Source organism: Saccostrea echinata, unplaced genomic scaffold (assembly GCF_033153115.1).
Source record: "Saccostrea echinata isolate AGI-Se365-2 ecotype Australia unplaced genomic scaffold, CSIRO_AGI_Sech_v1 ptg000025l, whole genome shotgun sequence".
NCBI classification, from domain to species: Eukaryota; Metazoa; Mollusca; class Bivalvia; order Ostreida; family Ostreidae; genus Saccostrea; species Saccostrea echinata.
Window position 1 is genome coordinate 4,184,514 of NW_026889774.1, and position 16,100 is coordinate 4,200,613.

The 16,100-nt window shown below is 31.0% G+C and overlaps 1 protein-coding gene and 1 pseudogene across 1 annotated transcript in view; one reads left to right on the forward strand and one right to left on the reverse strand.

Moving 5' to 3' along the window:
• The window catches only part of LOC133192447 (low-density lipoprotein receptor-related protein 4-like), a 30,778-nt gene extending 23,591 nt beyond the window's left edge, over positions 1-7,187 (forward strand). Inside the window, exons 18-23 of the mRNA XM_061328453.1 lie at positions 3,579-3,749; positions 4,064-4,228; positions 4,517-4,687; positions 4,777-4,953; positions 5,725-5,854; positions 6,154-7,187. Of these exons, the coding sequence (XP_061184437.1) occupies positions 3,579-3,749; positions 4,064-4,228; positions 4,517-4,687; positions 4,777-4,953; positions 5,725-5,854; positions 6,154-6,322 (983 nt within the window). The 3' untranslated portion in view covers positions 6,323-7,187. The remainder of the gene's footprint in view (positions 1-3,578; positions 3,750-4,063; positions 4,229-4,516; positions 4,688-4,776; positions 4,954-5,724; positions 5,855-6,153) is intronic.
• Positions 7,188-13,552: 6,365 nt separating this feature from the next.
• Positions 13,553-15,309, reverse strand: LOC133192448 (patched domain-containing protein 3-like; annotated as a pseudogene).
• Positions 15,310-16,100: the final 791 nt, after the last annotated feature.

A 16,100-nucleotide genomic window follows, 5' to 3' on the forward strand; every position in this document is an offset into this window, starting at 1 on the left:
TCATAGACATGGATAAATGATCTTTCATTTTTTCCATATGTTTAACTCATGTAATTTAATGTAAACATACCCCTACCCCCACCCCCAGGAACAACAAGTTTTGAGTTTTGGTATGAATTTGTTAAATAAGAATTCAAAATTGCTGTAAAAAGGAGAGGGGGATGTTTTAAAAATATTTTCCGTTCATTTCTATAGTGAAAAAACACGTTTTTTTTTGTTTGTTTTTTTTTTTATTTTATTTTCAAAATTATAGAGCGTAGTTTCCGAATACTTCTGATTGTACTTTCATTTTCATTTCCCCACAGCTTTTAAAAAATAGTAAAATGGCGGTTTTTATATTCAATAGCACATTTTGCTATTTTCGCGCGATTTGCTGGCAAATATTTTACTTGCTCCGTTTTATTTTTGTTGTAGCAGTAGATTCAACTTTTCAGTTTCTTCAATACACATACTTGTAATCCCGGCTAATCTGTAAAGGATTAGGCAATGAGGGAGAATTTGTTAGTTTATCCCAAATTTTCCATTTTTATCCAGTTTGAGCTCAGGTGAGCGATGTGGCCCAGCCTCTTGTTGTATTTCTACTACATGTAGGACTGACACAAATTTCGACAGGGATTTCTGATATAATGGGTGCACGCAATCGGGGCGTTGGGTGAGAGACTATTACTACATGTATAAATCTCCCAAAGCTACGGAAAATTCCTTTTATTACATGTTGTTTATGGCTCAAAACGTGTCGTACATTAACTCTTCTTCACAAATAATTCATTTTTTTTAATAAATTTGTTCCATATATCAAAAGAGCCAGTTTGTTTTACACTGAGCTCATGAACGATTTCATTGTGCATGTAAAACGTCAGATGACGTCATATTTGTATTTTACTCGTAAAAGTTCCAATATTCAACAACAAATATCTCTGTAACGGATGCATGTACCTTATAATGTCCGGAATAAAAAATGTAGGGCATATTCCCAGCTTTCAGGTTATGGAATTCATTTTTTATTTTATTGTGTTTGTAATTTAGATAAAGTCAACAGAAGATAGCACAAAATAAGTCATTTATGCGTAGTTTTATCAACTTCCTCCAATGATATGCAATATTCAATTCAAGTTTATGATACTTTCTCAACATCGCACAGAAAATTTTTTTAGTAGAAAAAATGTTAAGTTTCTTCTCTAGTTTCAGAAAATATCAATTGTTTTGTTGTAACCCTAATATTTAGAAAACGCCAACAGTTAAATATCTGTGATGCTGAAAATGCGTCCAAATGCGTCTCTGTGGGTTAAAGGGTTAATGAATACAATTATATATATATTTATATCAAATTATGATAAAGTCTATTAATTTTATAGTCTCAATATAATCTATACAAACACAAAAGTCAAACTATATATTCCCGGAATTTGAAGCCATAGCAGCGATGATTGTGACATCGAAAAACAAACCTCAAATAACTACGTATATATTTGTTGCAACGGCCGGTGTAAAGACGAATAATGACCCATATAGAATAATGACCGGGGTAATTTTTTGCTCTCATATAATGACCACCGGTCATAATTCGACGTCGAAAAATTACCCTTTTGCCCGTAGAAAAAGTATAATCATCCTAAAAATCTGCAAGCCCTATGTGAAGAAAAATGACCCCTGTAGAATAATGACCCCTTGTAGATTAAAGTTGAAATTTTTAGGGGGCAAAAAAATGATTATTATAATAAATCAAGAGACCTGTTGGCCAAAATCCTCACCTAAGCCTAATTGGAAAAAAATGATGATATGTTGATCTCATTACATTATACAATTATTGCTGTTTTTGAGGTCAATGCGATGATCAGGAATCTGAGGAGTAATTAAAAGATTTATCGAGCCCGAAGGGTGAGGTGAACATTGTTTTTCGATGGTGGAAAATCATCGTACTGACAGAAAAAAAACAGCAATAATTGTTTTATTATATGATTTAAGCAGACGTATTAAGTTTCTTGTTTACATTTGCTTAAGTGCTAGCCAAACACAGTGAGAGAATCGGAAATAACATAAGGAAAACCAGTATTAATTTTGCATTTGAAATGTATTTTTGGTGCAAAGTAGAAAAAATAAATGTCAGGCATTGCATCGAAAGGGGAAATGTACGATGGCCGATATCAGCCATGTCATTCTACAGTTGAATTAAGTGTAAAGTGTCAGTGCTATGTACAGTTTGCTTCGTCAGGTTACTCATTGCTTGAGCACCAAGATTTCAACACTGTCACGGCACTCACATTGCTCGGAAGATGTGAATTGTATACACGTGTTATTAATTGACGGTTTACTCTTATCTGCAATTAATATTTTTCAAAAACAAAAATAAATCCCTTCATCTGGAAACAGCAGTAGGGACATAAAGTATGGTCAAGGAGGCAATAAAGTTTTAACATGAAAGAGAAAGCCTTTTTTGAGAACACAATAGGTTTAATAGATAGAAATATTCATGTAAATGAATTGCTGTTTTATTGCATTTTACATCGTTATTGCGCGTTCGTCCAGTGTTGGTCAAAAAAGGCATAAAGAAGAATTGAACATTGAAGTTCAAACCTTGGCGTCAATCACCTGTTATATATTTTGTATCACTATGTTGGAAAAGGGGTCCTTTTTCAAAGGGGGTCAATTTTTATAGGACACACACACACACACATATATATATATATATATATATAAAGACCCCTAAGGCTCTTTTTCTACAAAAAAAAGTATTTTTTCTACGGCTGAGGGTTATTTTTTGTCGGTGAAAAATGACCCCCGGTGATTATTCTATGGTGGTCATTGTTCGTCCCTACATCGGATTATTATCAAAACATTTCGACGGGAAATTGTTTCTTATAGACAACGAAAGGAAAACACGCAAATTATATAACTTACTACAGATTTTTAATTTTTCTAGTAAAAAATATGTTAATGAAAATGGTGTCATGCAGCCTCATATTTGTGGTATTAAAAATCAAGATAGGCAACAGAATATTTTTCTTGTATTAAGCTTTTTATGACATAAGTGCTGATCGGTTGAATGCATCGTGTAATTTAAAATAATGAAAAAAAGTTGGATCAGTGATGTAAATTTTGAGATACTGGTCAAAATATACGATTTTCAGACGAAAAACGATGTAATTTTTATCTTGATTTCTTAAATATATCTTCATTTTTTGTCAAAGACTGTTGAGTATGTATACAATTTGATTTGAAAATATTTATTGAAACCTATATTTAATATTCCTAGCATAGAATAACGAAAACAAATCTCATGGTAAAAACATGTATGCTAAAGTTCCAAGATAAGTTCCAAGATATTAAATCAGTGAAATGTATAGATTTGAAGAATTTTCTTCTAAACATTCTTCCACCACAAGAAATAGCCTCCCCCCCCCCTCATAAATTTTCTTTCTTTACAATTTTGTGAGCAGATTTTAAATTGAATATTGCATAATTTGCATTCGTTAATTCAAATATGTCATAAAAATTGAATTGTAATAAATAATTTGAAGTTAGAGGTTCTGATCAAACTTTTTTTCAAAAGCTGACGTACCTTAATATCTTTTTTACAGTTTCCAGATGTCCTACTTCTCTACCAAATGTGAACTTTCTTAACTGCTTGCCATACCCTGGACAAACTTGCACCATTGACTGCAAACCAGGATATAGACCTGCTAGCAACATGTCGATTACATGTGATAATGTTGGTCAATGGGTTCCATCCCCATTTTCTCTATGTACAGGTTTTTATTTTACAGATATGTTTTTTACGCTTATTTCACTTTTTTTTTACTTAGATAGTAAGAGAGTTCAAAGTTATATGTCTGGGCTTTTTGGATTCATCATGGTTCACTATTACGTGTCTGGGTTTTTTTTTTTTTTTTTTTTTTTTTGCTCAGCATGCAAATGCATCATTGAATCAATATTGTTTTCAAAACTAGATATTCCTGATTTTTTTCCAATAGAATTTCTAATTTATTTGCTAGATATACCATCAGTAAGTTTATAAATATGATTTAATGAGACAGGTTTCCTTAACATTTGTTCTTCTCGTTAGAGACTCTCTGTCCATCATCCATTGACAATGCTGTTGTGTCATCCAGTTGTAGTAGAAGAGTTGGTGAATCGTGTGAAATCACATGTTCTCAAAGTAACATATCCTACAGCTTACTTTGTACCACTGAAGGCACCTGGAGCCAAGACACAAGAACAATTTGTTTAAGTAAGACAATACCTAAATTTAAAAACATTTATAAATGCATACTATCATGACTAAAATACTATTTTTGATAATAAGTAACAGACGATGAAAATACTAAGTATTTTCCTATTAATTTAATTTTTTTTTTAAATGTCAGAACTCTGCCTGAATACAATTTGTTGCAATCATATTAGCCGTCAAATGTTTCAGGTTCTTTGAATTATGGAGTTTATACCCAGGACATTGAGCAATTGAAAGATTTTGCCAAATTCAAAGTTGATTTCATGAATAAAATTGTTATTTAAATAGGTTCTGGATGTTCGAAGACAATATTAAATGGCAATCTAATCAGCTGTCAGGCAAATATCGGAGACATATGCAGATATGAATGTACAAGCCCTTTCAGAAAAAATCCTTCGGTTTCAAATATTACATGCAACTCAAATGGAGACTGGAGTTATGACACGAATGATTTATGCCGTAAGTTTTTTTCTTCCTATGAAAGAAAATATATTAAGATGAATGATATCATATATAATCAGTTTTAAGAACTGGTAATTTTTTTTCAGTTAGATTATGTCCATCAACAATCAAAAATGGAAAACTTCCATCTGATTGCCAAAGAAAAATTGGGAACAGTTGCTCATTTACGTGTGAAGGTAGTCACAAATCTACTATATCTTCTTCAAATATTGTGTGTACATCCGAAGGCACCTGGAATGAAAACACGGAAGAATTATGCAAAGGTATAACTACAAAATCTTTCGAAAATAGAATTCATGGTTTGTAGCCTTTATTTTAATTTCTTTTTTGTTTGATTGCAAGATGCATATGTATGTTTGTGTGTGTCTGTTGGAAGGAGGGGGGTCGTGCACTTTAATATCCCAACAACAAAACAGCTGATTTGCTTCAATTATGCTTTGCAAGTATTTTGTACTGATTTTATCATCGATATTGATATTTTTAACAACATATAAAAGTGTACTATTCAAACATTTCTTTAAGTTTTGATTTGAAAATCCGATATAGTCATGAAACGTACAAATCTTTTAAATTTTTTAACAAAGATTTTCCATGTCGATGGTTAATGTCGATGTAGTAATTCCATATTTTTACTGGAGAGTTATTAATTTAATTTAATCTAAAGACTTAAATTTTGATGCCCTTTCAGATAAGACATAATCACTGCAAAATGTCCACAATAAACTTAAAAACCTAGCTAGTATAAAGGTATGCCTGGTCGAAAATATGAAGCATTTTCATTATTTAAGAAGTGAAAAGGTAGCGTAAAAGCAGATGTTTTATTCTCCTTTTCAACCTTCTTCGAAGAGACATTTTCGCAAAAGTTGATTTGCATTTTTTTTTAATCTTTCAACGAAAGATTTGTTTGAATACTTCAACGAAAGAATAAGGTATGGTATATCATAAAAAGAATACACATTTCATTGGCCTAAGATACAAAATAAATTACAGCTTAGTTCTGTAATTTTTTAACATCATTCTTTTGTTTTTTAAAGAAGATGCACCTAAAGTTGAGAAAACATCGTTAACTGGTGTTTACATTGGATCCTCGGTAGGAGTCGTCATCATTATTGTCACATTGATTGCTGTTATATTTTGCTTCATCAAGAGAAAGAAACCACCTTTGTAAGATTTTATAGGCATAAAACAAGATTATAATTTCATTTTTTAGTTTAAGAAATATATAAGAATCTGAGAGTGTATTCATTTTGAACAAGAGACTAAGTACTATACATTTAGTTCTATTTAGTGTTATCTGTAAGTGTTTTTTTAATGAATATCTTCCTTTCAAGATTTATTTCTTCAAAATTTGAAACTTGCAATACTGTGGGAAGAAACATTTATTTAATCACTAATGAATTAATGGAAATTGCAGTGTGTGTTATATTAAAGAAGTTGATTCATAAAAAAATATCCTTTTATAGGAATGCTTACGAGAGTCGACCTGTAGTGGGCGATAACTCTTACTCGACATTTCAAAATGATGGATTTTCGCCTGAGGAGTTGCATGATAGATCATCAACTCATATTTACAGTACCATAGAAGAGATACACAATACTGAAAAAGAAATATACTTAGAACCTATTCAATGATTTTGTAAAGTGAAATGCTAAGAATCTCTCTGTTGTCATATTTTCTATAACATTATGTTACGTGTTTTGTACATAGGGAAACTAAATTAATCTAATAATTAATCCTCCATTGATTGTCCCCTGCGTGCACTGAAAGTGGGGAATATTGGTTTGTGTCTGTCTGTCTGTCCGTCCATCTGACGGTATGTGATTGTATCTATGTGTATTTATAACACTTTCGTTTTAGGCGATATCTCAAGACACCTTTGAACTTTTGCAATGAATGTAGAAACTCCCTATGATCTAAAGAAGACTCCTAATGATTATGAAATCAAAAGATCAAACTTAAGATCAGAAATTTTATAAATTCTGTCTGTGTGAAACACTTTCGTTTCTGAGCGATATCTTAAAGAGTCTTTTAGCTTTTACAATGAAACTTTATATCACAAGTTCTTATGGCTTTAAGAGGACCCATATTGGTTTTGAGGTCGAAAAGTTAAATGTCAAGGTCAGATATTCACAAATTCTGTCTGTGTAACACTTTTCTTTCAAGACTATATTATCTTAAAAAAGCACTTGAGATTTTGCAATGAAATTTAATATACTCCTACCTATGGCCTCAAAAACATATTGATTTTAAGGTCAAAAGATCAAGGTCAGAAATACAGATTGCATACATAGTTTTCAATTGATAATTTTAGTTTTTTTAGTTTTTCTGTAAGCTTTTTCAATGAAATATTAGGTCATGAATTTCTTTAATTTTAGAAAGACTCATGTTGACTTAATGCCAAAAGCTAAAAGGTTATTTAAGGTTGACTTTTTTTATTTCTTCATCTGCATATTTTTTTTAGTTTTTCCACCTTCTTCGTTATCCTTAAGCGGGGAACACAGAATCTTTGAATTGGCTTGTTAATGCTTTTTAATTAAATTGTTACAATTGGACTTTTGCGAGAAGCGCTGACTTTTACAATCGACGACTTACTTTTACACCAGGAAAATATACGGAAGCTCTTTTGTAGTATAAATATTTAGTTTAATAGTTAATAAAACGATAATAATGGGCCATTTCAAAGCCCATATTACGTTGTTGAGGAAGGAAACGGCAACAATCCTACTTTTAACCCCTCCCTTCGCACCTTTACCAACTACTTCCTTCCAAAACGTCTTTTCTTATTTATTTGATTCCTTCAGAAAATGAGAATAAAAGGAGATACTATCTCTCATGAATAAGGTAATTTAAGTAATGTTATTCTACCTCCAATCATCTCTTGTGTTGGAAAATAATGTAAGTGCCCCATATACCATAACTCTAACCACTATTTAGGTTTTCTTATTTATTATCAATTCCGTACCTCCGTACGTAACGCAGGTTTAAATGTCAAAGTAAGCCGTCAACTGTAAAAGTCAGTGCTTCTCGCAAAAGTCCATTATTTGTATTTAAAATTATTTACTGCTAACACTTACTCATTTTGTAATTAAATAAATAAATGACATTCTAACAGAGTGTGTATTGTAAATAATTAAGTATGTTATTTTCTTCTTGTGTTTTCTTTATTATAAATTCATATAAGTTTGAAATTTGTGACGAATGATGAGTACCACAATGAGAGTCTGGCTTTCTTTTTTCTTTCATTTCTTCTAGAATTGGCCCCTTTGTGGAAAATTATATGGTCTATATGCGAATGCTTACCCTTACGTTATTTGACAAAAAACTCTCTGTTAATAATTTATGAGTTTTTAAATGTATTTTCAGTGATATGTTTTGTTTTCCTGGTTACAGCTGAAAATACCTGAACGAATTTTTAAAAAGATCATTAGACTTCGTATTTTCTCTGAAAAAAAAATCATAATCACAGAGAACTTGTAATTGCGTAATCTGCGATTGTCTCTCTGTGTCTAACTTGACAGTAGTCTGGGGAGTTTATCTCAAACGTACGGAAGCCCATTTAGGACCTATCAAAAACATTTTCTCTTAATTCGATAAACGAATTGTCAGATTTGTTATGACGAATTTGATTCGTTTTATCAATTTTTTGAATCTGTTAAAACGAATTTCATCTATTTTAAAGGTGCTTGGACACAGATTTGAAGTTAATAGTTTCTCAAATTTTATGTATAATATCACGACTTATATATTGCAATAGCATTTCACACGAAAATATAATTAAAAACTTATTTTATCTGGAAATTATTGGAACTACGAATTCCTGGACGCGTTTGATTAACACATCCTTGCACTTTCACAAATTTTATCTTTATCCTTAATATTTATGAAAAGAAGCGATTTTGTTGTGTATTAATGAAAAACATTACATCTATAATCCAGAAAATTCAGAGTAGAAATGTGCGAAAGCAAACCTCCTCGCTAATATCGTCAGCCTGTGCTCAGTGTTGAGTACAGAGTTTAACAAATTGAATACACCCGTGAAACGTAAACTGTTGTTGTAAACAGGGCACGAGCTCTGTTATTGTTAATGTTTTCAATTCACCGGGTGTGTTCAATTGTTAAAGTCTGCACACACCACTGAGCACGGACTGACAATACTGTGAGTGGGTTTTGATTTCGAACATTTCTACTCTGAATTTTCTGGATTATAGTTTTAATATTTTTCATTAATACACAACAAAATTGCCACTTTTCTTAAGTATTAAGAACAAAAATTAAAATTTGTGAAAGTGCAAAGATGTGTCAATCAAACGCGTCCAGGAATTTGAAGTTTCAATAACTTCGAGAGGAAATAAGATTTTTATTATATTTTAGTACGAAATGCTATAGCAACATATAAGTCATGAAATTATACATAAAATTTGAGAAAATTTTAACTTCAAATCTGTGTCCAAGCACCTTTAACAAATATGTTGAATCCATTGAAATAAATTCAAAAATTTATTATAACGAATTAAACTCGTTTTTACGAATTCAAAACATTGTTATAACGAATTATATTCATTGAAACGAATTCTTGAATTTGTTATGATGAATTAATTTCGTGAGCGGAATTCTTAAATTTGTTATATCGAATTCATATATATTTTTCTATAGACCATAATTGTCGAATTTGATTAAACGAATTTAATTCGTTTTTACGAATTCAAAAAATTGTTATAACGAAATAAACTCGTTATATCAAATTCAACAATTCGTTATATCGAATTCAAAAATATTTTTGATAGGTCCTAAATAGGCTTCCGTACAAACATCCTGAATGTACAAAAGGCAGTTTATGACCTATCAAAAATATTTTCGATGTCACGAATAGTCAAATTTGTTGAAATGAAAAATTGGATATATAAGATTTGTTAAAAAGAATTTAATTTGTTAAATATTTTTTTATTCGATATAACGAATTTAACTGTTATAATAGATTTGTTGAACTCATTCTACTTAATTCAAAAATTAGTTATAACAAATTGAATTCATTTATCGAACTCAAAATTTTTATTAACATTGAATTCCTTTAAACGAGTTTTTAAATGTGTTATTACGAATTTATTTCATTTTAACTTTTTTTTTAATTTGTTATAACGAATTAAATTTAAAAAGTCATCAGGAAATGATGGTTTTACTGCTAATTTTTAGGTCAACTGAGTTTGCTCAGGTAACCTATTGCTATCCGTTTTCGTCCGTCGTCGTGCGACGTGCGTTAACATTTAAACATTTTCAGCTTCTCCTCTGGAACCACTGAACCAATTTCAACCAATTTTGACATATAGCATTTATGGGTAAAGGGGAGTAAAACATGTGAAATTCATGGCCCCTGCCCCCTGGCCCTGAGGGATGGGACTAAAACCATTAAAAAATTAATGCGATCTTTAAAAATCTTCTTTTCTACTTCCGAGCATCAATCAGTCAAACTGTTGGCATGATTGTAATAAACATTGAGCTCTCTACCGAAATTGTTCTGTGCTAGAAAAGGGGCTCTGTTGAATATATATGTATAATGAAAAATGCATTATTTCTTTAAAAATCTTTTCCTCTGCTCTTGGATATTAAACAAACAAACTAAATACATATTTATGATGAGGAACGGCGTCTCTTTTAAAAGTGTGAATTTCATGGCTCCTGGCTCAGGGGTTCTGGTGTTTGAGCAGGGTTCTATTAATGATATAGCAAAAATGCATTAATACTTTGAAATTCTTCTTCTCTGTCCCTGAGTATTAAGCAAACAGACTAAATGCAATAAACTAAATGTAAATGTCTAAATATAAAAAATGTGCCTTTTCTCTGTTATTTGTAAATTACAGATATAAATCATCTTATTGGGTTCATTTGTTTTGTTTTATACTTTATGGAGCCTCAGTTCAAAAATAAATTGTACGCAGAACACGCCATGGCGTACCGAAGTACTTACTGAGAGATACGCCACATGCAGGTGATAATAAAAAAAAATATACTGTCTACATACTCGTAAATAACAGAAGCTGATGATTAAAAAGCTGCATGAAGCTAACACATTTGTCATATAGTTTATAGTAGTTAGCTTGTCATTAACGTCTATACATACCTCTCTTTCTGTGCTATACTGCCATAAAGATTGGAATTCATTCTGAGTGTACTGTAGATGGAGACGTCTGGGGGGGGGGGGGGGGGGGGGCACTGGTCGACACTCCGTGTATTATCCTCAAATCTAACCATACCGTTATATTTAATGCGTTTAATTTGTTTACATGTTGGTATAACAGCATTTGTACACTTCATATTGACTCGGGGGAGGTGGGGTAATGCATACAGTGCCATCTCGATTATAACCAAGGATTGTGAAAACATACATGTGTAGACACTTGTATCTCTGCTGCTTACACAAGAATGGAACACCAAAATGAAACCTTTATCAAAGAATTTTAGTAAATGAAAATAACCTCGCCAAATTAAATGTGAAAAAGATGCAGAAACAAAGTGACGCAAACCTTAAAATGGCAAACAAATTAAGTTCAGATCAGACATTTCAATCATTAACGTGAATTAATGTTAGCGTCTTCGGTTAATTTAGTTACATGTATGTAGGCATAAAACAGGTAACTCGGGTGCATGTCTTGGAAACTCGACACTATATTGTTTTGTTTTGTTTTAAGGAAAGAAAAAAATTTCCATGTTTTTCCTTTATTTATAGAAAACTACCAATGTCGTCTTTGAAAGATTACTTTAAATTCTGAAACTTTTTTGGGAAGAAATGAACTGCTTCATGCATAAATGTGTAAACTATACCAAAAAAAATCAGCGTAGCTACAACAGTCTTTAATAAAGATAAAATCTAATGATATTTTGATCATGAAGAATATGCTGTTCCTTTATCATCTGTCTCATTAATTATTATTCCCTTGCGTTTCACAGATTACTAGATATCAAATTTAAAAGGCCACCTCGAATATAGTGTTTAAAATGTGCAATTATAATTATCGAGACTTTTCACAAACCTTTTCTCAAGAAGAAATCCGCCTTAAACTTCCCCGGCATGTTATTAAACAGAACTTTTTGTAGTAAGGAAACGCTCAAATAAACAGATTTTCTACACTTTGTCAGTCTTCAAATATTTTTATTCTTTTGATGTAAGGAGTATAAAACACATCATTTTTCATAATTGCGAAATTATGATCAAAGAAAACACGAAACTGCAAATGTTGCAAAGAACAAAGAACGAAAAAAATCAGTATTGAACATTCAAGTACAGAGTGAAGATAGATTGTCTTAATAAAATTATACCTCCTTCAGATTAAATCTGATTATCTTCGAACAAAACTCCAATGTTGAAAAATTGTTTGAAATCGAATAAATAAAATAAAATTTATATTACATACAAAAAACAGGAATCTTGGTTTTCAAAGTTTGAATTTAAAGATCATCATAATTTTGTGTAGAAAGTTTTCGAAGTACATTTAAAACCTGATATACTTTATTAAAAGTTTATCCGTATCAGTTAATGACACACGTAATCTGACAAAGGGACCAGCTATAGTAAAATGAACTAAAACAAGATTATTTTAAAATACCATACTAAAATTCTAAACTTTTTAAAATTTTATTTTAATTATGAATAATTTCTTATCTATACTGCTTTGTAAAGATTATGGAATCAATGTTTTGTTCATAAATGCCGCTAAATCAAGGGAAAACTGTATTTTGCTTTGGATATTATAAATGAACATTATACCAAACTGAAATTTTCAAATCAGAATATCTTTCTCCATTAGGATTTATGAATAAGGAATCGACGAGAATAAATCTTAAAAATCATAAATTTAAACCCATTTTTTTTAATTGTATACCTTTCGTAAGTATTTTTCTAAAATGTTTAGAAAATTCAACTCCAATCACTGATTTCATATCTTCAACTTATGTGTGCAAGTGTTAAAATTAAGCATCTTTTATCTAAATGGATTGAACTTTAGCCAAAAAAAATACGGATAGTTGAAGTGTGTACTTTTCATCTAAATGTTAATAAATCATGATCAGAGGTTTGTCAATTTTATTTACAACGACGGAGAATTGATAAGAACAAATTTATTCATGTGCAGGACAATTGATTCATGAAAACTTCATTATTCAGATTTCTTAATGAATATTATCTCTCCTTCAAAGGCCAGACACCCAAATTGCAGCACCAGGACTGAATATATAATCTTTATAAAATTTGAAGCAATAATGAAGGATGTGGTTTATTTGTAATAAAATATCATTTATTCTTCATAATGTAAATGACGTAAATTATATCACCCCACACGACAGTGAGACATCAGTTCTGCTGGATTGTTTGTGTTTGCTCCGTGGGTTGAAAAATTATTAGTATTTGGTACAGGATGACCTCGACATCAAACGATACAATCCGGCTATCATGCCATTAAAAACACGTTTGTTCATTTGCACAATTTACAACATGTATTCGAATCTATCACGAGTCTTTCATTACAACATCGGCCAACATTTAATTTTCAGCAAAATGTATATATTGAAGCATTCAATTGGTATAGACAATGCTATTTGTAATAATCTTGATATTCGTCATATATTGTTGTTTGATTTTATATTTATGCTGTTTTTTAAGATTTCAATTTTTTATCTATCATTGATGATTGTTGATTGTTAGCCCATTATTTACACACTAAATTGAGGTACTATTACAAGATTTCAAAATAATGACAAATAATGTCTTACATCTCCATGAATAGTTTTAAAATCAAAAAAAATAAAAGTCGACCTGATTCTTCTTTCTATGATTAAGTAGATATTTACATCGTACGTGTGTCAACAGCACATTAAGATCTAAGATGTCTTATTTGCAGCAATTGTCCAAAACTATTTTCCCCATTTTCTTTGAAAATTTACAAAATGTCATGTAAAATTCATACCACCTTATATAAATGTTCAATGATTAAATAAAATTTTTAAAGCGTTACTACATTTATTCGTATGATAAAGTTTTGCTCTGTTGAGCCTTTTTTTTTTCTTAAGCCCAAAGGGTAAGTAATTTTTATAAATGAAATTACCTGTAAAGATGCAAAAGTTTTTTATGCTAATAAACACGGATGTTGCTCCAATACCAAATGCCAGCAGGTCAGTGATAGAAGTTATTGTTATGGCAATCCCACTTTTCTTCAACATATGTTCCATCCTTTCCTCAATTGAAGAAGTAGAAAGAGCTGGAGCCTCAGCAATTCCAGACATTAATATGAACATGTCATCAATGCCTATACCTATCAGAGGGTCGTTAAATTGATAATATACAATTCTTAATGAAAAACTGAATAATAAGTACAAGAAGTTGTACAATTTACATTACACGTGTAATAATTTTATCGACAAAAAAGACGCTTTAGTATTTCCAAACATTATTTGCATTTCTTTTTTGTAACTTCAAAATGAAAAAAAAGATAAATTTAACAATGTATTTAATGAAATATAATATTAAGTTTTTATCAACCTGCATGATTATAAATAGCAGATTACAAATAGCATTAATTTCTAAAAAGAATGCTTTAAAAAATTTGTTACCAATGACAAGAAACGGCATCACACCAACAATACTTGTAAACTTTATTCCAATGGCGCTGACTATTCCTATTGCCGATCCTATCCCGAGTATCGGTGCGAGAGCACCTGCTAGCCCGAGCATTATGCGATTTGCAACGTTGTTGCACGTTAAAAAAGATGACGAAGAGGCAATACAAGCATAAGTCAACATTAGTGTAAATGTAAGGGAGAAAAATTGAATGTCACCATTTGTATTCTTTTTTAACTCTTTTCCAAGTGATTCTGATGTTGCATAAGAAATATCTGTTAGATTTGTCTTCAACATCTTGATCTTTTCAAGAAAACTGCTCTCCCAGTTCGATGATAGCAGGGAATCTTGACGGAGATAATTAGCGTAGTTTTATTCCAGTAGTTGAAACCAGGGTGCCATTTTTGCTTTTTGCGTTGCCTAAGATGGGTGAGAGAAGTCTTCCATTGTTTACTGGAAAAGTAGCTTTCCCCGACGCAAAATCGAGCTGAAATTTAGGAGACAGGACAATTTCGCCATATATAACACACTTTCCCATGTACATTGCACATAAGTCTTTGAAGTATTTCATTTTACCACTAAAATCAGTAGAAAATATTGAATTTTTTATATACTTGTCAATTTGTCTCATTTCTGCAAATATGGATGAGTTCATATTTGTCCTATCTTTTGAAATAATAATAACATCTGCATAAATTCCAAAATCCGATAATTGATGTGGTTGAAAATTTTCTACAGAAGATTATTGTAAATGCGTTTTATGTATTCCCTATCTGTGAATGACTGACTCTTTTCCGGTGTATAGAGAACTTCAACATCGTTTTCGGACTGGAACCATATGAAACCAGACATAAATGCGCCATTAACTAAAATGCACATTATCAATATGACTATGGGATTATGGCTGATAAAATTCCCAAGACGTTCAAAAAATGATTCAACAAGATCTTCATATTTTGTACAGCAATTGCTGAAGCATTTCTTGTCGCTCTTTTCTTTGACAGGAATCGACATATTCTTCCTGGAAGTTAATAAAATGCAAGATTCATTAGACATATATGTAGTTGCAAAAAAGAGCACCAAAAAAAATTTCATAACGAGAACGAGACTGGAAAAATATTTTACACACTAGAAGGAGCTGATATTTTATGTCAGAGAATAAAACATAATTTAAAGAGTTTTATTTTTATAAAGTTTTGCTACTCTGTTCAACAACCTTGTATCTTGAAATTATTAGAATTAAATAAAGATATTTCTTTAATTGATGAGTAAAAAATATAAGCGAACATTGATTGGCATAGATTGATCTCTATATTAGTTTGTCGAATTCGTTTAAGTTCATTTCAATTGTAGAGCTTGAGAAATTTGATTTTATATTATATTTCCACAACTCATAAGCATAAATCGTAATTACCTTACTAAAATGCCATACGCCATAAATATCACATTTTAAAATCAATTATGAATGACAACTTACTTTTCCATTTTTCTCAGAACATTTATGGAAGGATTCACACTTCTTAAACTTCCGGAATCACATCTATGCGTATCGATGTGTTCCCTAGGAAAATTTTATCTGTTTTGGTCGATGCCTAGAACAAAGCATGCGCTGCACACGCTCTCGACATCTAAATAAATTTGAATTACTTATTTTAAGCGATATGATTCCTTTCTTGGAATCATATCGCCGAGAAATAATTTTAAAATTTTCCAGGAATCAAGAGGCGGGGTTCCTTTCGAGTTTTATTAATGATCAATCAGACAATAATGACATCATCTCTTTCAATAGTTTTTTGATGCAGCAA